The sequence below is a fragment of the Pectinophora gossypiella genome, chromosome 8, assembly GCF_024362695.1.
Source record: "Pectinophora gossypiella chromosome 8, ilPecGoss1.1, whole genome shotgun sequence".
NCBI classification, from domain to species: Eukaryota; Metazoa; Arthropoda; class Insecta; order Lepidoptera; family Gelechiidae; genus Pectinophora; species Pectinophora gossypiella.
In genome coordinates this window covers 3,023,377-3,047,697 of record NC_065411.1, presented here as the reverse complement: position 1 = coordinate 3,047,697, position 24,321 = coordinate 3,023,377, and the positions used below count along the sequence as shown (strand labels likewise).

The window sequence follows — 24,321 nt, the reverse complement described above, 5'->3', positions numbered from 1 at the left end:
TTTATCGAAAAATAACATTTCACGTGACTGGCTGATATCTAATTTTCACTTACACAGTGAACGTGTTAAAAAACAAAAAGTAAGCTTATCCAAAACTCAATTAAATAAAGAAAAAAAAATAGAGGATGCGGCAGCTACGAACCAAACAAAAGAAAACTCTCTCGAGTATCTCAGGATCGAAGCAAATGTAATTGCATAGTGTCTGTTTACTCTAGGCAATAGGTGTGTGTTTATTATTTATTTATTTATAAAGGTACATACAACATAACAGTGTAACCTAATGCGCTGTATGACAAGAAAACAATATAAAAACTAATATACAAAATAAACTATGAATAAAAAATAAACAAAAAGAAAAATAAAACTTTAAAAAAATTACATGAAAAACACAAAAATATTACAATTATAAAAGTAAAAGATAATTATCACACAAAAATATAAAAATAATAATAGAAAATAAAAAAGTATCTTCTCGCAAAAAGCCAAATACTCTCTCCATACACATCGTGGTGTAGATTCAAACATCGCGGAGAGGAGACGCAAGCCACGCTTATGTATGTATGTGTAAACTCGCGAATTTCCATGTAATGTTACTAAACACATAACAAATCTATAAAGGGGATGTTACGTAACTCACCCTGACTCTGCAGCAATGCGGGTCAGCATTGATATGAGCCTCGCGTGGTTGAAGCGACTATTGCATAACTAGCTACTGTTTGCCAGCTTACCAGCGGCTTGTGCTTGTGCGTGACTCTATATGTATCTATAATCCGCCTTATTTAAATATGTATGGACGCTGGTGTGATCGCGGGATTATCATGATCTTTCGTGTTTAGATGATTAGTTTTGCTTAAATTAGCTTCAAAAGGTTTTTTCAAGTCTGCTCCGCACCACCCAAGTCCCCTGGTAGTTGCGGCTTCCAAATACAAATTCCAAATACGGCTCAGGGACGGTACTGAAAAGTATCGGCGTCCGAAGGACGTAATATACGATCCCGACGACCCGATTACTCTAACCATAGAGGCGGCCAATCAGCTCGCAACACCAAACAATTCAGATCCCCGGAACTGACCCACTAGGGTTGATTAATATTTTCAAATATTGTCCTCTCAGACGACGCCCTGAGCCGAGGTTCGCGACCAACTGGGCACTCTCAGGCCTGTTGTTTTAGATTTTGTACCGGATGAGACCCTTCAGCGCTCCCCATTTGTCCGGCCAAGTAGTTAAACGCCATTTGCGCCAATCTTACAATAACTCACGTCACAAAAAAATGCTTAGTTGAAAAACCTAGGTTAGGGCATAGATTTTAATAATGTGGTTAGAGTTAGTAGGTACGTACATACATACATACATAAACTCTAGCCTATTTCCCACTGGGGTAAGCAGAGACAATGAAATAAATTAGGTAATTATCACGTTAAATCTGTACAGCGCCATTTATATTTTGTTGGGCCGTAGCCTAGAAAGTTCGTCATTGTAAAAGTAAGTGACCTTTAGGTAATATTCATGAATTTACCGACTAGGAAAACATTAAGACGGTCAACAAGTATGGAAGATTACGCGGGCATGCTTACATGTAATAACAAATATGTCCCGAACATGGCTGGTTTACGCAATAGGGAGTAAGTTGGACTTTCCGTTTATGTAAGACGTTTTCGATTTCGTCCAGCCGCGGGCGCCGCGGGCGAGTTCACTTTCGTTGACGAGTGCCGCTTAGGCGCTGCGCAGGCGACGAGAATAACCGCGAATGTATAACGTGTGAAACATAGGTATAAAGTTAAGAAGCGATAGTTGACCTTGAAAATCGTCTATACTCGATGGTACAGGAATATCAATAGGACTATCGATAAGAATATCGATAGAACTATCGATAGTATTCATAGCACATTAAAATCAATACTCTCGTCACAAAGCAATACTATCGATATTGCTATAAAATAGTATAAAATAGGTATACATTTTCGAACGTGAGTTGAACGCGAGTGATTCAAAAATAAGGCCCCAGAGAGAGAATAAAAAGAGGCGGTTTTGTTCATCGTCTGCAAGGCGCCTATGGTACGTTCGGTACACAAGGAGGGTCAAACCGAAACGCGCACCTAGAGGTACCTAATGCTTCTTACATCATAAGTGCGCGTATAGGCAGCAGTAATGACGTCATCGGAAGAATTCGGCGCGTATAAAGTCACTGTGACATACAAATTTTTCAAATTGATCATAATTCTTTAAAAACTGAAAAATCTTACGGCGCGTGCGATGCGGAAGATCTTTAGATAATGTAGACTTTATCATTAAAGGTTTTAAAGGCGATACTTTGGTAGAAATCTCCAACTGAAGAGAAATAAAATGAAGGCAACCATAGTGTAACACAAGTACCTACTTAATGGTATTCAAATTGACTGTTAAAATCTATTTGTATTTGCCAAAATCGATTTAACTATGATATTAAAATAGATTTAAGTGTAAGTAAAATTGTTATTTAAGTATAATAATTAACTACTTAACAGCTCGATCCAAGGTCTCTTAGCTATAAGTTAACTGTATTTTAATAAATAATATTTTTAAGCGAACTCCACTCTCACAGACTTGTTATCTGACCGAGAAATTAGTTTTGTGGGGTCTTATATTTATATTTTGGTAAACTTTATGGACAGCTAAAAAATAATCGTAAAAAAATATTCTATTTATATTAAAAAGTAGCTTAAATATTATTACTGGGCATATACAGATAATAAAATTATTCAACATAAACAATAAAGTAACGTAATTAATTATTAATTACTGATTTAATTAAATCAAGATGACGTATTAATGCAACATTTATAAACATTAGATTTAATTATAATTATTCCGATTCCACGGCTGCTCTCGAATCTTCGGTATGAAGTAACGTTAGCATCAAAAGTAAGCATGTTACAGTCACTCGCTTAGGTAAGGAGGCATGCGCCGGCGCAACGTTACAGCATAACAATGCGAAAGAATTCCTTCCTTCCTCGGATATTACACAATATTACCGCACGCTAACTTTAGGTAAAAGAGTATACTGTTTTTGTTATACTACGCTGAACGGAGGCGTATTTGGAGTCTGACTTTAGACTAAAGTAATACCCAGAGGAGGTGAGGTAAATCTAGCGGTGAATTGGTGCGCGGCGGGGGTTACTGGCCTATGGAGAGCTCTCTAATATTATATATTAATCACACAAGTAATAATATCCCTGGATGATTCCAATATTCATATTTATTATATATCAACAGTATAATGGTAATCCTCGATAGCTCAGTTCGGAGAACTCGTCACTTACATCGGGTTCGAATCCTGGCTCGGGGTCTAAACCACTCAATTCGAATCCATGAGATTGAATTCATGGTGAGATCATAGATAATTGATATCGCGTGGTTTCCAGGTTCCTCCCGGTTAATGGCAATAGGCTCAGTCCATAATTATTACCTGGGAGTTAAACATATCTGGCGAGGAGTGGGTGCATGTACAGTCATGAGCAATATAATGTACCCACTTTAGGACTCTGTCGCACTAACGTATTTGACATTTAGTAAGACTCACAGTCCAATTTGTAAAAAAAGTTAATGTGACATGGTACCAAAGTGTATACATATTAATGCTCGTGACCGTACGCTACCCATTTTGCGTTTGATGGGTTTGTTCTTGGCCCTAGACTTGCGTGAAGGCATTGACGAGGCCTAAGATGGAACGAGCTCGTCCAGAAGGTGCCTGTTCACTCTGGTCTTGAAAGCACCCGGATTATATACATTCGGAAATAGAGAAGACGGCAAAGAATTCCACTCACTAGTGGCTTTCATTTAATTATATTTAATGTTAATTTGCATGCTGTAATCCATTACAATATAAATCATTATATCCATATTCCCAAATAAACAGAATTTATCTAGTTGGGAATATGTTTACAAATCTAGTAACATACTTAGTGAGATATTATGGCTTGTCACGTTACATGCAGAAATACGTGCTTGGTACGGTATTGGTAGCCTGACGCGCTTCTGCTTCCGCAATACAGGTTAGATCCTAGTGCGAATGTGGGCCGTGGTCGGCCGTCCAATGGTGTGCCTATAGTACTACCGTGAACATGCTAGTAAAAGAAGAACACTATAGTAAAAGTACATCTTATTATTGTACTTTTACTATAGTGTTACAACGCAAATAAAGAATTTGTACTTTTTTACTTTTTACTCACTAACGTGCAGTCATGAGAAATATCCTGTATCCACTTTAGAACCCCGTCGCACTATCAGATTTGACATTTAATGAGACTTACGGTTTAATTTCTCAATAAAGTTAATGTGACATGGTTTCTTCAAAGTGTATACATATTAGTACTCATGACCGTTGTTATCAGGGGTATGTGCAGATGTATTATATTATACTATAGTTAATTATACAGGCAAGATAGATAGGAAAACTTGTCTGTTAAATAAGTAGGAGGAAAATTGTAGTAAGTACCTAAGTTATGACGTGAGATATATGCAAGAATCGCGGTACTTAAATTCTTTGTCACTACGACAATTGTATAGGTAGAGAATAAGGAATAATAATACTATGTATAGAACGGCTGAGCTAGGTTTACCGCGCCCCCTCCCCACCACCACCCCTCACACTTATTTTATACCTCTTAAAATATTTTATTTTCTCAAAAAAGGTTGATATATTAATAGAGATAAACGTTCTTTCGTCATTCATTTCAAATTTCGCGCGAAAACGATTGGTCACTTGACATTTGGGCCAGTGACATCAAATTTCAATAAGTTAACAAACTGTCAAACAGTATACTTTGTAACCTGACAGATAGTTTTTGTTTATTTTGTGAAATGTGACGTCACACGAAGCTTAATCATGGCCGCCCGTGTTTCGGGTCTTGGAATACACAGATAAAAAATCGCATTCTTATTTTGTAAAAATAAAATATTTGAAAATGTTGCTAACAAAAAAACTATTTTGGACTATTACCGTTAAATGATAAACTACTTATTTTCTTCTTCTTCTTTCTTCTGCTGCGCTCTTGTCGGTGGAGTAATCGCCATTACTCCATAGATAGGGCGTGTAGAACAGTGGTTGTCCCAATCGGCTTCCGTTCCGCAGTACATCGACCATTTTCTCAATCGGTGATGTTCTAGCTAGAGCCCTACCAGAATCCATATCCTCGGCCTCCAACCAGTACTGATACCGCTGCTGCCCGGCATCAGGGGTGCGCTTTTGAAGTAGCGGCGCCTACTCGCTACGTCACAAGATCGTCATAGAACCTAAGTAGCATTTTATAGGTTAGCCCGTCCCAGTCCCACTACGTTCTGCTAATCCTGTCGTTGTTTGGTCGGGAACTGCTTATTTTTATATTCGCAGCTAACCGTTCCACTATCCGCCACCTGTAGATGTAGATGGCTTACAGCTCAGCCTACTACTATTAACTATAAACTACTAAGTATATCCGACATATTTCATATATTTTATTGTTACAACTGTCAAGTGGCCAATTGAGTTGTACAATGATCTTGTACATCTCAAAAACATTTAAGATAATTGTACTTTCTTATACTTAATAGGTAGTTATTTCGACATGACAATTACATAGATTTCCGGTTAAAGATGAAAACAGGAAACAACGAATCAAAATTCCATCTCGAAAATACATCTTTTGTAACGACTAACGCCCAGTTAAACATAAATTCCACATATCCGTATAATGATGAAACCGTATAGAGAACGCCCCTCAAATTGTGACTTATCGTTATTATATGTAATAACATTGCGTAACGTAAATAACTTTAATTAGGTATCGGCTCTACAAGAAAGGTTGGGTATTGGGTTATTTTTATATGATTGAAAGTCACTTATTTCTACGTTTCTGCTATTTATGTTACTACAGCTATCAAAATAATAGTGTTATTTTGATAGCTGTAGTAACATAAATAGCATATATCTTCTTCTTATCGTGTGGATTGTGAGGTGGAATACCACTCATCAACCCTGATGTCAAGGTTACGACTACGTACTTACATCAGTAAATAGTAACCGGGACCAACGGCTTAACGTGCCTTCCGAAGCACGGATCATCTTACTTTTTGGACAATCAGGTGATCAGCTTATGATGTCCTAACCAAACTAGGCATCACAAAGTGATGTTTGTGATATGTCTCCACTGGGATTCGAACCCGGGGTCTCCGGATCGTGAGCCCAACGCTCAACCACTGGACCTCGGAGGTCAAAAAATAACACTATGATAAGTGTGTAGTTATGAGCCTTGAAGCTCATAACATTATACATATATCGAGGTACATACAACCAAGATCTTATGTCATATCCGACTAAAATCGTTTCTCACGATAACCGCACACGGTAGATTTAAAATAACAATTCTAGACGTTTTATCTACAATTTTTACCTAACGACTGGGCTATTAGACATAATAGTTTTGATTCCTTTGACCCCCTAGGCTGAAGGCTGCCTACGCGATTAGATTTTAACATTTATAACTCGTTTCTAATACCTGCTCGATAAACGGCTGAATTTTACAATTTATAAAATATTTTATATTCTAAGTATATTATTTATTTGCATACTATGATAGTGTACGAGTCATCATCATCAATTTAAGAGCCACGCTCTTGTCAGTGCAGCATTTTCCATGCTACTTTTTAGGAAAAAATAGGGCAGTGGTGTACAGGTAGGTAAGTAAAAAAATCTTGGTATTTTGGTACGAGCAAATTTACGAATTTCTAAAATTTTGTGGCCGAAAATTATTTTATCTGCATATATAATTAATATAATGATATTACCTAAATATTGAATATATTTTTTTATTGTTATTGTGTGGGTTGATGAGTTTGGTACTCCACCTCACAGCCCACACGATAGAAGACCTAAATATTGTCATGTAACTTCATGAATATTTTGTCTGGCATAGTGGTTAATCTTACTAATAACTTGTGGCACAATAAGTCATGTGTAAAAGGAAAAAGAAACTAATTTAATTTAGTATTGGGGTTATCGTTTTTTTTGTCTCGTATGGCATCCATAACTTGACTAATTCCACTTTTAAATAAAACCAATCCGCGCTGAATGTTATAGCTGAATTTATTAAAGATTTGACAATACAAAAAAAAATCGAAAAATATACAAATGACATTATCATAAAAGAATAATATGCCTATGAGATCGCTCCAAGGACCCAGTCGTTGACACTCCAAATGGAAAGCACTGAGGGCTCTCACCCGGTGTCCCGGTTTGGAAATTAGGTATTATATAGGTAGGTACCGTAGTATATAGATATCGTAGCCGTGACATTACTCGATGTCGTAATATGTAGATAAAACGTAATGGTTGATGTTTGTATGCGGGCGACGCTAGTTGCGTAGCACAGTTGCGGTACAAAGTAGGACAACTGGTTGTATAATGGTTCCTAAAGTCTTCCTAACTACGCCTAACGGCCTCCGTGGTCCAGTGGTTGAGCGTTGGGCTTACGATTTCATGATTAATTTACCTTACGTGTGATTTTCACTTACACAGTTGCCTCGACCATAATAGACGACGACGCTCACCAGCCATCACGTTAGGTCTAACAGAAAGCTCGGTGAAGCGTGTGTACTCAGTTCATCTTGCGATAGATGTACCTCTGACTACCCCTATTGATAATATAGTCGTGATTTTATATAGCTCACTGTTGGCATAGAATAAAGAATAATACTGCTTGTAGCTTGTCATGTCGAGCTCCTCCGTGCTTCGAAAGACAAGTTAAGACGTTGATCGCGGCTGCAATAGCAGTCGTTAATAACCATCAATCCGCACTGGGCCCGCGTGATGGTTTAAGGCCCGATCTCCCTATCCATCCATAGGGAAGGCCCGTGCCCCAGCAGTGGGGACGTTAATGGGCTGATGATGATGATGACTGCTTGTAGAACGGTAACTGTGAATCGTATGCCATTTTTAACATGATCGTATGGCGACTGTCGCCGGCAACGGGGCCATGGCGTCTCAGTAAGTTACATCCCTTATTTCCGCAAACAATATTATAATATATTTCCTATTAAAAAAATATCGAAATGCAATCGTGTTAAGAACTTCCCAATGTTTATATAATACTCATTAACTATACTCAAGAACTTAAATAATTAAAAAATTAAAAACTAATTGTTTCAGTACAAGGAAGACAATTTAATACACGGAAGCGATTTTCAATACACAGATTAGATTGAGACAAAAAACGTTGCATTAAAAGTACCGGAACTAACGTTTCTACATTCTGATATTATACACATTGTGGCGACTTGAAAACTGCCGCCAACTGTCGGCCAATCAGCGGTCGTTCCCCGCCCGCGCTCCCGCGCACACACGGGAGAGAGACAAAAGTTTTACATTACGAGGTAGGGAGCAAAAGAAGGAACTGGCTTCATGACTGGTTGCGTCTAACCAATAAATGTGCGCTATAATGGTGAATAAATGATTGGTGGTGAACTGAGGGAGGTGTAATAAATTTTTTGAACGTCAAAAACTGTGTTGTGTACTAGAACGTACCCTACTGAACGTGATTAGGTTATATCTGCAAAGCAAAGAGGGATTCAGCGGGCTCGAACCGCTGCCAGCCCCAAAACATAAACAGTATCAGAATCGTAGGTGGTGAGCTGGTTATATGAGACTTAAGCGGTTATTACACATACCTGTCCGTCGGGCTAGATGCGTCAAGATCACGGGTGGTTACCACCAACTACAAAACCGCTCGACATCGTGGTTACCATGGTTACACCCTTCCGATTTGCTATTAGACTACACGATTTGATTGACAAACGGGAGTTGGTGGGGAGTCACCATGGTAACCATCCTGGAATGGTAAAATTGCAGCCTACTACATAAAATATAATATATTGCTGGTATGTAGCTTAGATGGAATTTGAGAAGCAGTAGAGCTATCGTAGTTATGTGTTTACTCGCGGCGTCAAAGTGAGAGACAAGCGTTCCACCGTCTGGGCTACCACGGCTCAATAGAAATTACCATCGAAAATAAATTATTAATCTATTATTTAAAACGCTTGCATACGAGAAATCGTGTTTCAAAGCAAAGGTCATGACCACTTTATGTTAGGAAGTAATTACAGGCCAATCAGCTGATCCTCCATTATCGACAGAATCTAAACAATGAAAAGATCTACTAAACTTGATTGCACAAAGAACGGAAATGCCTTCGGAAGCTACGATTTTATCAGCAGTCTTATGTTTGTCTTAAAGCTAGTTCGGTCGTCGAACTATAAGTATCAATAAGTACAGGGTGTTAGTGACATCGTAATGAATACTAAGGGGGATAATTTAGACCATTGTTCTGAGTTAATGTCAAGTGATTTTTTTTTTTTGTCCCGTACTTTTTGTGATTTTTGAAATTATTTTCAATTCTATACTATTGCGTTGGAAAATTCCACTTCATGTCACCTCGGATTCATGGTCTGAATCATGCCTCAAAGTTTTCGTTACGATGTCACTAACACCCTGTATATATATATATATATACAATTCGTGACTATTTTTGTTTTTTTTTAATTATTCTCAGTTCCATACTTTTGCGACGAAAAATTCCGTATTCGTTACGGTGTCACTAACACCCGTACCTACGTATATGAGAGGGATGATTCAGCTCATTATTATGAGTTAATATCAAGTGGAATTTTACATCGCAAAAGAATAGAATTGAAAATAATAAAAAAAAAAACAAAAATGTTCATGAATTTTATAATATGGGTATTAGTGACGACGACAGTTGCGACGAAAAATTCAGTCTGAATAGTCCCTCAAAGTTTTAGTTAGGATCTCACTTACACCCGTTATATTTATGCTTTATCTAATCCATAATTTAAGGCATACATCAATTGCGATGTATTTAACTCTACCTAGGATATAGTCGTGAGCTTAAGTTATTTTATACTTATTACAAATTAGCAGTTTACTTTGATGTTATATCGTTATCAGATTAACCATGCCCGTTTCTACAGCACGTTGCGCGGTCATTATAACCGTGAGAATCTGTCTCGCATCTAGAAAATTGTTAGTATTTGCTTTGTTCGTGATTGATAGCTTATATAACCTTTGCTTCGGGGAAATTCATTAATAGTTTGTGTTTTCACATGACCGAGATAAATACGAGTATAAACAGGATTGACTTTAGTTCTAGATAGAAAAACAGAACCCATTATCTACATTATATTCAGAATAGTAACAATGAAATAAATAAGTTATGTCTGATTGTTGAAATTTTAGTTCTGTGCAGTATATTTGATTTGATTTGAAATGATACAGGATGATCCCTAGTGCAGGGCTCGCTGTTAAAATGTTTAAATTGTACCTTGTTTGAGTAATAAAGAATTTTTATTATTATTATTTATTATTATTATTATAGATCGAAAAAATCCCATACATAGAATTGGACCAGATGGGTGGTGTAATGGTTATGGTTAACAGGCTCGTCCCGGCTTCAAAGAGCTGCGGGTTCAAACCCCGTCCGAGTCAGACATTTTCGATTTAATTTTCTCTTTGTCAGTTTCCCTAGGCACGGAATGCAAAGTATAAAAAAAATACCTTTACCATATTGTCATCATGAAAATATTCGGTAACATTGTCATTATAATAATTAGCCACAACACAGTAAATACATTATATTTACGTGCTAATATAATTAATTAATAAATAATTCATGTGCATAAAATAACAATAAATTAAATAGGATATAAATATCATAATTTTCCGCTTAAGCTAATCAAGTTTAACATTATAGGTACTTTCCTGGATAATAAGTAATATATAAGCAACAATTACTTACATAAACATTATGAGCAAGGAAAATGTATTCATAAATCAATTGATCATACATGTATGAAACAATTAAGTACGACATAAACAACATCGCATTATGCATAAACACTGGCCTGTGGCTTTTGCCCCTATTATTATGGGCTAAATATAAATTTTATTTTTTTAAGAACATCTAGGGCCCAGTGCCCAGTGCTGCAATTTCGTGCAGCTTCTTTTCCTCGGCTATACAGGGGCCCTGCCGGCTAAGACGAAGCAAATCGAACATCGATTTGATTCTGTCGTACCGCGCAAGCAGCCAAGATGGCGATCCCCGTTTCGTGACGTCACATGAAGTGTCGTCATTGAACGAATGATTTCAGTAGCAGTAGTTTTTGACGAAGCTGCAATAGTTTCAGGCGGCGGAGTTCATTATGTAAAAATTGACGATTCAAACCGTAACTATGTTACCTACTGTATAAAGATATTTTTGTATTTTAATGTAAGTAAATAAATAAGTAAATTAATTATTATTTATATATGATTTACATTCATATTTACTCACGCATTATTCGAGGGCTTTTGACTTTCGTATGGTGACAGGTCCGCTTACCTAACCTGAAGATTTGACAGGTCCGGGTTACTTCTATAGAAGGGTCGTTCTTCTTTTTTATCGACAATAAAGAGACATTTTCTCAATTTATCGGATTTAACATCTTTAAAATTATAACGGCATTAAATATTTTAAAACATCATATAAAGATGTGTCTGTAGAGGACCATTTAGAGGTTCTCTTTATCTTGGTAACATACTTTTCTTTGTAGACACATTCCAAAAAATATTGTGACAGAGTGGTCCTTTTCATCGGAGACAGCATTTTAATTTACCACTCTGTCACAGAATTTTGTGAAAAACAATCAAGCTTCTTTAAGGACTAATTGAGGAACCGATTAGTATTTTGCTTGTATTTTGAGTATAATAAGATAACTATATTTTTGGACAATGGAAACATGAAACAAAATTCTAAAACATAACTTATCAGAAGCAGAACGAAGGACAGATCATTGTCGATAAAAAAGAAGAACGACCCAGAAGCGATCTTGATCTTACAATCCTTAAAGGGAAAACCAGCCCAAAACAGTCACAATACCTCTAAAACTCATTTCTCGGGAACGTCGATTTTAATTTATGATCTACTTAAACATGAATTTGAAAATAAATTCGAAAATCGTTTAGGCTCGCGTTGGTATTACCTGCGACCTCACAGAGTCGAGCGTTCTGCCAACTGGGCGACCGCAGCTCATGTAATCGTTCATTATTCAAAAAAAGAACTTTTGGCCTTTTTTAAAGACAGGAAGATAAGCAGTTTGACGAGTTCTATGTTTTTATTCGCTCACCAAAGAACTTAGCGATAAAAGGTCGATGTATTAGAATATATTATACGTTCTTATGATCTTGCAACTCTGTCGTGGAGCAATTAAAAGTGTAACGACTCTAGGACTACCTTCCCGAGCAAGGTCACAGCAACCTTCACTCCGGCTTCCACGTTTAAAGAAATTAAAAATACCTATCAAGTTTGTTGGTGCCACATTTAATTACAAGTGTTGTATAGACTGTTGTATACTTTCGGTTTAAAATCCTGTCACGTAATGCCATTTGCCGTAAATCTACAATAAGTCACGTCAAAAAACGGTTTAAAAAATTATATATTATGATAGACATAGTTTTTCATTCAGCTTAATGTATGTTATCATCTCCCTAACATCATCCCGTTTTTCACATTGTCCGCTTACCTAAACTGAAGATTTGACAGGTCCGGTTTTTTACAGAAACGACTGCCTGTCTGACCTTCCAACCCGCGAAGGGAAAACCAGCCCAATACAGGTTAGGTAACATACCTCCGAAAATACATTTCTCAGAATGTGGGTTTCCTCACGATGTTCTCCTTCACCGCTGAGCACGTGATAATCATTTATGATCCAAACATGAATTTGAAAATAAATTCGACAATCATTGGTTTAGGCCTGTGCTGGGTTCGAACCTGCGATCTCAAAGTGAGAGGCAAGCGTTCTACCAACTGGGCTACCACGACTACCATGGAATATTTGTCATGCCTAATACTGTAAGTAAAAAATCCAAACAGGGAAGTAAGTAGGTATCAACGCTCCTCATAATTTCCTCTATGTCCATCTTCGGATTTTAATCTAACCATTTTTATACAAATCATAGAGTTTTTAACCCTAAAGTTTCCCCCTCTTCTCCCTTTCCTTTTAGTCTTCTTGTTATCAAATTGGGTTTTGTGTTATCCAGAATTTAAATAAATACATTTTACGAGTACATTTTGGATATAAACATCCTATCCAATATGTGGTTTGTCATTGGTAAAATAAGTACTAACGAATAGCTTTACATTAAAGTACTTAAGCAAGTATAGCATAGTATTTAAGTAAGTATTTATGTGCTTAAGTGTAAGTGAGAAAAACGCCTCTATTCACGCCGCAATTTCTTTACTGCGATAGTTCCTTGAAATCACAACGCGCAAAGAGATATTCTTAGAATTACTCTGTGCGTTAGAAATACTAAAAAATCCTCTTTTTTTTATTCTTTTTTGCGATTGATGAGTGTGGAGGAGGCAAGAGAAGTGTGTCAGGATCGAAGCAAATGGAATTCTATAGTCTCTGCTTACCCCGGTGGGAAATAGGCGTGAGTTTATGTATGTATGTATGTATGTTTTTTATTCTAAATTTAAAAGTTTGAGCTTGTCTATAAATACAATATGCTTATGGATGAACGTGAACAACTTCTGAATAATGCACAACCAAAGTATATAACTGTACCGTCGGTGAAAAGTAATACAACTCGAGTTGTATCACTTTTGAGTTATTAGCACACACTTCATGTTCAAAAAATTCTCTTTCTTTCTGTCTAAATTATTATTTAGTAAGTGATACTTAAGTATAAGCCAATTTATAAGTACTTAAGTAAACAAAAATCTTTATTTCCTCTACAAAATACATGATAATGTGTTTTAGGACTCCAAGCCTCCACCTCCAGACAGACAATACACATTACTACACTGATATTGACACTATACTAATAACACTGTACAATCACACTGATATTTCAGATCTTTTACTTTTCAATAACATAACATACTCACCTACTGTCTGTAACAACTAGTTACTTATTACTCACATACGATTACATTTGCCAATAGTATTAGTCATATTCCCAACAAAACATGGTACATATGAAGTGAGAAATTTATGGATCTCCCTTAGCAAATCTCACGTCAGGCGCCCGCCATTGTGAGACGTTAGGTAACTTGTTTCCCTCCTAGTACTCAGTTTTGCAAGACATTGCCACACTAAGTCACAAGACCACTTTATCCAATATTTACGCCTCCGTGTAGACACCGGGTCTAATTCGGCCGGGTGCCGCGGGTCAAACGGAATTCTTTAACTGATAGTTTGAGTTGTTGAATTTATGCGTTTGCGTACCGCTAATTGTGTTACGAAGTGTTACGATATGTTGCGCGTATGCTAACTTCTGATAGCGGTTGCGTATTTTAATAAGTATAGCAGAAATATCTTTTATTTATTTATTATTTATTCACATAACGTTATAAATATTATTTAATATTATTTTTTTATTTGTTACCTTTATTGTTTTATGAGCAAAAAAATAATATTGTTTTTTTTTTATTTTTTATTAATATGACGTCGTTAAACCCCAAGAGGGTTTCTCCCGACACCATACCCACAACACGCATTAACGTTGTAATGTATTGTGAAATACAATGAAAGGGCTCGCCCGATATAGAGCGCCTGGACCGCCTTTCAACACTACTTATGACTTATTTATTGATTTACACTGCTATTTTATGTGATATCAACATAACATAGCATCACAACTCGATTTCTAATGGAGTAGGCAGCGGTCTATATTATATACCACACTCCTCGCCAGCTATGTCTATAGTCCCATATAATAGGAGACGCCATTATTTCGCTGAAACTATCCTAAAATGTAATGCAATAATTTTTCAGTAAGTTATTTTGTTGTTAGGCTTTTTAAATCTTATTTAGTTACCCAATGAGTTATTAACGTCAATTCGATAGGGTTACACCACATCACGTGTTTTCAGTCATTGGATCCGGAGCTAGTGAAGGTACCAGTTACATACCTATAATCTCGAATCGAGAAAATCGATTTGTTTTTGCAAAATCGATTTCTAAGTTTGACAGCGCTGGATACCTAATTTTATTTTAGGTATTTGACTCATTCGTGCGTCAATTCGACAAGTTAATTTAAAATTTAAATGGTCTGGTTATTTTTAGTACATTATATACTTAGAGAATTTTCAACTTTTAGATTAAAGGCACAGTGCTTCATAGATCACATAATGACGCCGGTTCGGACAATCACAAACTTAATGTTGAGCTAATTTGAAAGTACTAAAACCTACTCTATCTCTTTCTTGCACGTATGGTAAGTGAAGGACGGCATTCAATTACGAGCTGTCAAACTAAAATTAGGTTAAGTTTGTATCCGCCTGAATAGACACTAATATATCCGTTAAGCTGGACGTCAAACTCAGATATTGCAGTAAATAATGAAAGTCAAGAGTACAGTAATGAGCAATATCATGTACCCACTTTAGAACCCTGTCGCACTATCATATTTGACATTTAATGAGACTTACGGTTTAATTTGTTAAAAAAGTTAATGTGACATGGTACTAAAGTGTATACATATTAATGCTCGTGACGGTACTCTAAACCGGCGAGCATGCATGAAGACTTTGATGAGAGTGGAAGAAGTGAAAGTGGAGTGTCAGGATCGTAGTAAGTGGAATTGCGTGGTCTTTGCTTACCCCAACGGGAAATAAGCGTAATCTCATGTATGAAAGTCGATTTTGCGATCGACTCGGCAACTCGATTAAAAACAAAAATGACTCGAGTAATCGACACACTTGTCGACACTAGTTAGTTGTAACATCACTTACCGTGGCTGATCTGTGATCACCGATTGTGGGTAATATCCGTTGTGCAAAGATGCCGAATCGACACGGTTTACCTGCCCAATCAGTTTTGCAATGAAGATCGCCGTTGTCGTATTTTGTTTTTGAAATAAAAGGAAAATTGATGAGGCATAAAAAGTCGTGTTCTTTAACAAAATGATCAACTTTTGTTGTCAGACATTATAGTGTTTAACGGCCTCTGTGGTCCAGTGGTTGAGCGTTGGACTCACGATCCGGAGGCCCCGGGTCCGAATCCAAAAATCACTTTGTGATCCCTAAGTTGATTGTCCGAAAGTAAGATGGTCCGTGCTTCGGAAGGCACGTTAAGCCGTTGGTCCCGGTTACTATTTACTGATGTAAGTGAGTAATCGTTACATGAGCCATGTCTGGGGCCTTTGGCGGCTCAATCATAACACCATCGAGTCCTCCTCCTGTCCATGTGCAAACCATAGTTACCTATAATCTGCAATCTGAAGTCTGCAATTGTATGGCAACAGACGTCACACACACAGATGCGCTTGTAAGGTAACGTCAATGTGTAGTGTCTGTGTAAAACGAGTTGTTTTGTATGTAGTGTCCGGGGTGTGCTGCGGGTTCATCGAAGGACGTAAACTATCCTGATGACCTGATTACTCTAGCCATAGAGGCGGCCAATCAGCACGCGACAACAAACGCTTCAGGACCCGCGTGGTCGACGACTTCCCTCAATCAGCGCTTATCGCTTTCGACCCTCTAGGGTCGATTAATTCTTTCAAATATTTTTCCTTTCAGACGACGCCCTGAGCCGAGGTACGAGCCCAACTGGGCACCCTCAGGCCTGTTGTCTTAAACGTTGTACCGGGTTCTCACCCGGTAAATGGGGAGCGCTGAAGGCGAGAGCCTTCATTATCCCATTTATCCGGCCAAGTAGTTAATGCCATCTGCGGCAAATCTACAATAAGTCATGTCAAAAAAAAGCTGCGCGTTCAAATCCAAGTCAGATTTAATTTTCTCTTTGTGATATATACAATAACTTATACGTACGTACATAACGAAACCACAACAATTTCAAACACGATATAATTATAATACCCCTGACAAGCGTGAAATATGTTTACAAATACCGCAAAAATGTGTCAGCATTTATTATCAGGCGTTTTGTAATAGCTAACCATTATAGTGATGCGAGGAGTAGACCCTAGTAAACGAACCTCCAGCTCACGTGATCACGCGCGGGTTGCTCAAGACCCGCATCGGTGCGCCTGCGCCGCTTACCTCACCACTTTGCGCGGAAATATTCAGTGCACGTCCTTTTTTGAGTTACGATAAAAAATACATATTAATTCATATTATGTCTCTAAAAAGCAATCTATATGTTAAAAAAATAAATTATTTTCTTATACAACTTTACTAAACTTATACAACTTAACTTATAAATTTTATTTTATTTATTATTTATATAAGTCAAATGCCGAACATCTCATCGCTAGGTACAAACAAACAACACATATACTCACGACTTTATTCCAACTGGGGTAGTCAGAGGTACATCCATCCCAAGACACCTCCCCACAATCAACCAGAGGGAGTATGGAGCATACTCCACCACGCTGCTCAACTGACTGACGATGACAGCTACCCTGGATATCATGTTATACAACAGAAGTAGACTTTCGTTCATCGACCGTTACACCGAAAGATTGCCAAAAAATATGAATTATTAAATAATATGTAAATGAATTGTGGTACACTCAAGGTTGTTTAATTTCAACAATAATAAAACATGCATCTTTCAAAAGATATAGACTTTTAATAACGGTTATAAAATATTCTATGCTTTTATAATTATAGAGGACTTGGAGGGAGTTTCCAATTGTTCTATGCAGCAGACATTTAATAATTTATATGCAAAGGTTATTAAAATTATCAAACATCTCGACTTAAATTTGAAAAGAAACTCGTATCTTGGGAGGCAGCTAAGACGCCGTATATTGGCAACACAGTATTTGATAACACACACACACAGAATTTTTCGGAAGGCAAGAGGGAAACCACTGCTCTATTTTTCCTTAAAAAGTAGTATGGAGAATGCTACACCGACAAGAGCGTGGCTCTTAAATTCATGTGTAGGTAGTTTGTAGTCGGTTTCAAATCGGGAACTTGAGAAACGTCGTGGTTAACTTAGCATGACACATATATCACCAAGGGATAGATAGAGATGCCTAGTATTACACCCACTCCTCGCCATCTCTGTTTAAGTTCTATGCAATAGGGGGCGAGCCTATTGCCATTAACCGGCACAAATTTTGGAAACCACGTGACAATTGGGTAGTTTCCTAAGTCAATTTAAATTATGAAATTCTGATTACTTAATAAAGATAGATTTAAAATTGACGACAAACCTTTTTTTTACTATTTTTAACTTATTAATTTTTAATCAAGAAAAACGTAATAATAAGTTCGACATTTTATCGCGTCACAGTGTACTATTTCGTACAAATTCCATACTTAGTAATTTATTTTTATCTTTTATGTAGAGGCTTCAAAGTTTGTTCATGTTTTGACGTTTATTAAAAAGTAACTGATTTGACTAGGTGGAAACTAGCCTTTTATCTACTTACCAGACCTGAATTCAAACTCATATGAAATTCTTATTACTAAATAAAGACAGCTGTAAAGGTGACAAAAACGTTTTATTTTTTCTATTTAACTTATTAATGCATTTTAATAAAATAGTCCGAGATTTTGTCACGTTTTTCTATGACGTCACAGGTTGCTTTTTCGTACAAATGCCATAGTAATTTCGTGTATTGACGTTTAGTAAAAAGTAACTGATTTGATTAGTTGGAAACTACACTATTGAGGGCTATCGCGGATTCTCTTATCTGTCAGCAATTTTCCCAACAATATGTAAATTTCGGTTGCATGTCATTGCGTTGTAGAGTACAAAGACGATGTACCAACATCATATCGCAGATTGACAGCACTATACTCATACAGATTGCGTGACTATGGATTCTTATTTGCATGTTTTTAATTCAACATAAAGTGGCGTGAGAATACACCAACACCCATATACAAGTAGTCACACCTCATACTAAATCACGCTTTTGTCTACCTACATATTTTTTTCCAAGTGATCGAACTTCGTAGCAAAATCTAAACACTACTTCATTTAGTGTCGATTCAAACGGGCCAACGGTATCCGACAAGCAGTTGATACGCTTTTTTATACATTTTAACAGCTGTGGTCCAGTGGTTAAGCGTTGGGCTCACAATCCGGATGTCCCGGGTTCTAATCCCCGTGGGGACATATCACAAAAACCTCTTTGTGATCCCTGGTTTGGTTAGGACATTGCAGACTGATCACCCCAATGTCCGAAAGTAAAATGATCCGAATGAAGGTACAGCAAAGCGAGGCGGTAATCCCAGTTACTACTTACTGATGTAAGTACGTAGTCACGTACGTAGTCGTAGTCATAAGCCATGTTAGGGGTCTTTGGTGGCCCAAAAATAACCCTGGCACCAGGGTTGATGAGGTTGATCATCCACCTCACAACCCAGACGATAGAATAAGAATGACGAGTGACAAAATATTATTTATATATATTCATAATAATGCAAATCCCTTTATAGTCCGTCTAGTACAGTTTTTTTTATAATGAAATGTATTGATCTTAATTCCTGCAGACATCTCCTAATTTTATTTTAAGTTATACCTGTCATTTTCTTATCCGCCGAAAAGAAAAGAGACGGATGATTGAGAATTGTTAATTTTAAAAAGAAAGAATAACCCAGGCGAATAAAATTGGCATCTCGCTGGTATGCAACCCGTTTGACGCCAAATTCCTGCCTAAAAATTGACGTGTGATCCATAAATTTTATGCCTGTCGATTACCCATCCCTTTCCTTTTCGGTGGATAAGAAAATGACAGGTATAACTTAAAATAAAATTAGATGGTGTCTACGGGAATCAACACCATTGTTTATACGTAGGTAAGTACACATAAGCATAATTATATGCCAGTAGTATGTTTGCGTATTACAAAAATATTTCTTAATTGCCGTACTTACGTATGTACGTGAGAAGTAGGTACGTTCCTACGCAAGAAGCATAGTAAAAGTAAAGTTATAGCAACGTTTGTCTTATTTTCTGTTAGGGCTGTTGGAGAATTGTAACATGTGTTGCTTCACTACAAAGACTTGTAGCGAAGGAAATCAGTGAGACCACTAATTAATGGATTTTCACGGGAATACTGTCTAAGGCGAAGCTTTGCTGTCTCGGGCCATTCTTTCTTTAGATAAGCAACTGGTTAACGTTTTCACCGTCTCTATGAAGATAATCAAATCACAAAAGCCATTAAACAAAAATTTACTTCAGAATATAATCAAATATACAATTTTGACGAAGCCTGAGGTGGATGCCTAGTCCTTTAATATTTATTTTTAATAAATTTACAACAGATTTCTATTTAGTAATTCATTTTTATCTTCTAAATAATCACTACCCTTATATCCTTATAATACAAAGTCACACCTCGGATATCCCATAGAAAAGTGACAAGTTTTTTCTGCATTCAGTAAATTTTTGTCTTTCAATAAGTGTTCTGTAGTATTCCTATCTTATCATATCCACCCTACTTGATACCACTGCTGGGCAAATACCCTGATTGCTCCACTCTTCTCGACTCCTATATAGAAAATTATATAACAATATTTTATGGCTTTTTAAAGAACGTCTAGGGCCCTGTGCCGAGGTTTTTCTTGCAGCTACTTTTCCCCGGCTATATACAGGTTGTGAGAAGCAGTAGTTTTAGGCGGATGAGACGTTCGTTATGTAAAAAATACGATTTATAATGCAACTATGTTACCTACTGAATAAAGATATTTTTATATTTAAATAAAATACGTATCTTTGTTTAATTTCATTTTTAATTACTACTTCACGTATAGATATATTATTCGACCTCTACTCACACTATATATTACATAACGTAAAAAACTAGACCTGTTTTTAATAGAAAAGTGCTAAAGTTCGCATTTTATTCAACGGTCACCCATCTATAGTGAAGTTACTTGTTGTACTTATACATTTTTGTATATTCTGTTCTCGTGTAACGCCCAACTGGGTACCCTCAGGCCTGTTGTCGTAAACGTTGTACCGGATGAGAGCCTTCAGCGCTTCTCATTTGTCCGTCCAAGTAGTTAATGCCATCTGCGGCAAATCTACAATAAGTCACGTCAAACAATAAAAATAAATAAAGTATAAGTTTTTGTTTTGATTTATTAGGTAGATAAAGATAATGTGAGCATAACTGGAGCATTGTTACTCGTATGAGAGTTCATATAACATAATATAACAAATAAAAACCAGCTGGTTCTCTCAAAAAAAGCAGCCAGTGTCCTTTCCTATTAAAGATTTTTTTTTAACGGCCTCCGTGGTCCAGTGGTTGAGCGTTGGGCTCACGATCCGGAGGTCCTAGGTTCGATACCCGGTGGGGCACATATCACAAAAATTACTTTGTGGTCCCTAGTTTGGTTAGGACATTACAGGCTAATCACGTGATTGTCCGAAAGTAAGACGATCCGTGCTTCGGAAGGCACGTTAAGCCGTTGGTCCTGGTTACTACTTACTGATGTAAGTACGTAGTCGTTATATGAGTCATGTCAGGGGCCTTTGGCGGCTCAATAGTAACCGTGACACCAGGATTGATGAGGTTGGTAATTCACCTCACAACCCACACGATACAAGACAACAAAAATTTTTTTCAGCAGGAACAATTCCACTTTGGCAACATTCCCAAGAACGAATCACAGATTTTGACCAATATACGTCGTCTTTAAGATGTCGCACGGCTATTGGTCGATGGCGTCGATATTATCGAGGAGCCCGCGGCGCGGTTACCGTGCCGCAAGGGGCTGTAGCGGATAGTCTTTTTATATTTTATACAGGATGTTAGTGACACCGTATCGGATACAGACGGAAAAATCCCCTTGATATCAACTCTGAATCATGGTTCCAATCATCCCTCAAAGATTTCGTTACGGTATCACTAACACCCTGTATTATAATAAAGTATACCAAAAACCTGTATTAAGATGACCATAATTGCGGCTTATAAAAACACGGTCCGTAATCGCTTATCATGCGTTGCGATGATCAGGATGTGTATAAGGTCGGCCGGTCGTGAGGTCATCTACACTTTTTGTTGGTACCGTTTATCAAGACGTGGTTGCTCAGATGGAAAAACGCTTGACTCTCACAGTGTGGTCGCAAGTTCGAATATGACTATGTTTTTGAACTCAAAAACATTTACTACTACTACTTTTTACTTTTCCTATGTGTATTTTATTTTGTGTGTTTGTGTATGTACTGCTGTTGATGCACCATAATAAATAAAAAACTCATGTTTGGATAATACCTAAACTATTATCACGTGCTTAACGGTGAAGGAAAACCTGAGAATTGGGTTTCGGAGGTATGTGACCTAACCTATATTGGGCTGATTTTTCCTTCTGGTTGGTAGGTCAAGAGACAGTCGCTTCTGTAAAAACTACACCTGTCAAATCTTCAATTTCTTTAGGTAAGCCCGCTTACCTTCTGTGGAGTAACACCAAGGAGATGATAACCGTTTATCTGTAAAGCATCGAGAGAGCCGGAATGGAGCATTCTCCACCACGCTGCTCCAGTACGGGTACCATTATATAAAGCCTATGCTTTAAAGCACTGTATTTTTTTAAATACAACATGTTGCTACAATATTTAAGATTACATACCAAAATGGATTGTACTTAATTATTCATATTCAAATATGAAATAAACACATTCAAACTTTGATTATTCAAACCTCAGGCAATCCTAAGATATATCTGTTTCTCGTATAAAAAAAAAACATCATTTATCGTAACTGTTATGATAAAAAAAAGAAATATCTTGATTACTTATTTGAAAAAAATATTTTTGAAATAAGAATATACTTAATTATTATTTTATTTAAGACAATAAAAAAACAAAAAGACTAAGCATCCACCACAGGTTTAGTCAAATAAAAAAATAATAAAAAATATGGGTAGACGGAACGCGTTGAAGTCTTTTACACTAAAAAGCCGATTATCAAAAAACGTCAAAAAAATCCACCGAATTTCATCCTTACCCAAAGACCCACTTAATTATATGACAGTGTTTTGCCTTCAAAATAAACCACTAATGCTTATAAACGCCGATTAATGCCGTTTTGAAGACGATCCATTGAAAATTAGACCCATTTCGTCCCCAATTATATCAGTGTCTTTTTTGACACGAATCGTTTATTTTTTATTGACTGGTAGTCATAATACTTGTTTTTTTTATTCGGTGAATTTAACAGACTCCTAATTGGAGAGTTCTTGGTAACCTAATTAATGCAATGCAGTCACTTATGTCGGTTGGAAGATTTAAGACAAACAACATAACATAAAATCACGACAAATTCCAGATTGGGTTAGTCAAAAGTACATCTATCGCAAGATGTTTCCGTACCAAAAATTTAATGAATAATGTGAAAAGTTTAATTAGTGTTGTGTTTAGTTTAGTAAGTTGATGACGTGCTTCGGAGGGCACGTTAAGCCGTTGGTCCCGGATATTAGCCGTAAAAACACCTCCACCAACCCGCAGTGGAGCAGCGTGGTGGAGTATGCTCCATACCCTCTCCGGTTGATTGAGAAGAGGCCTGTGCCCAGCAGTGGGACGTATATATATAGGCTGTTTATGTTTGTGTGTGTGAAAAGTTTTATAATACGATCATTGCCGCATACGATATGATCGTTTTGTGCATATCCCTCCAACTATGCTCCCGCGGCATCTCTCTCAAAAAGAGAAAATTAAATAAAAAAAATGTCACTTAGCCGAGACTTGAAACCTCAGCTCTAGTCAAGCCGGGACGACTGAGTTAACGATTACACCATAGAGCGTGTTATTCCATTTGCGTGCCTAATGCTAATATAGATCGAAAATTTCGCATACACAAAAAAATAATATATTGAAAAAATAAAAAATAACAATATATTGAGGATCTGGTGATGTAATGGGTAATACGCTCGTCCCGGCTTGATAGTATTAGCGGGTTCAAGTGCCGTCAGAGTCAGATTTTTCGTTTTTTTTTTATTCTACAGTCTCTGTTTACCCCGGTGGGAAATAGGCGTGAGTTTATGTATGTATTTTTTTCCCTAACACCAGGGATGAGGTTGGTACTCCACCTCACAGCCCACACGATAGAATTTTCTCTTTAACAAACATATTACCGTAATGTCCCATCCAGCGAGGCCTAAGCATTGGTTTCGCCACGACCCGACCTTGCTCGGATCGAATACCGATATCCATTTCTGTCGGTCACGTATTGTTGGCGAACGCACCTCACTTTCCACAGCCGAGGCTACCGCATTGCTTTTGCAATTTTGACATTGAAACTTTTTAAACTTCAATCGATATTTGATAGACGTCCTTTGAGCCAAGAGCAAGGTGATATAATTATATTTTTTTTATTTTTTT

General features: G+C 37.0%; 1 protein-coding gene across 2 annotated transcripts in view; it reads left to right on the top strand.

The window, feature by feature from the left end:
- LOC126368840 (heme peroxidase 2) overlaps positions 1 to 24,321 on the top strand; it is a 78,937-nt gene that overhangs the window by 4,854 nt on the left and 49,762 nt on the right. The window contains exon 1 of one of the 2 annotated variants that reach the window (XM_050013003.1): positions 12,874 to 12,914. The exons of the other annotated variant lie outside the window; for it this stretch is intronic. Within the exon in view, the coding sequence (XP_049868960.1) occupies positions 12,889 to 12,914 (26 nt within the window). The 5' untranslated portion in view covers positions 12,874 to 12,888. Of the gene's footprint in view, positions 1 to 12,873; positions 12,915 to 24,321 lie in introns of those variants that run through there. 2 annotated transcript variants of the gene reach the window in all.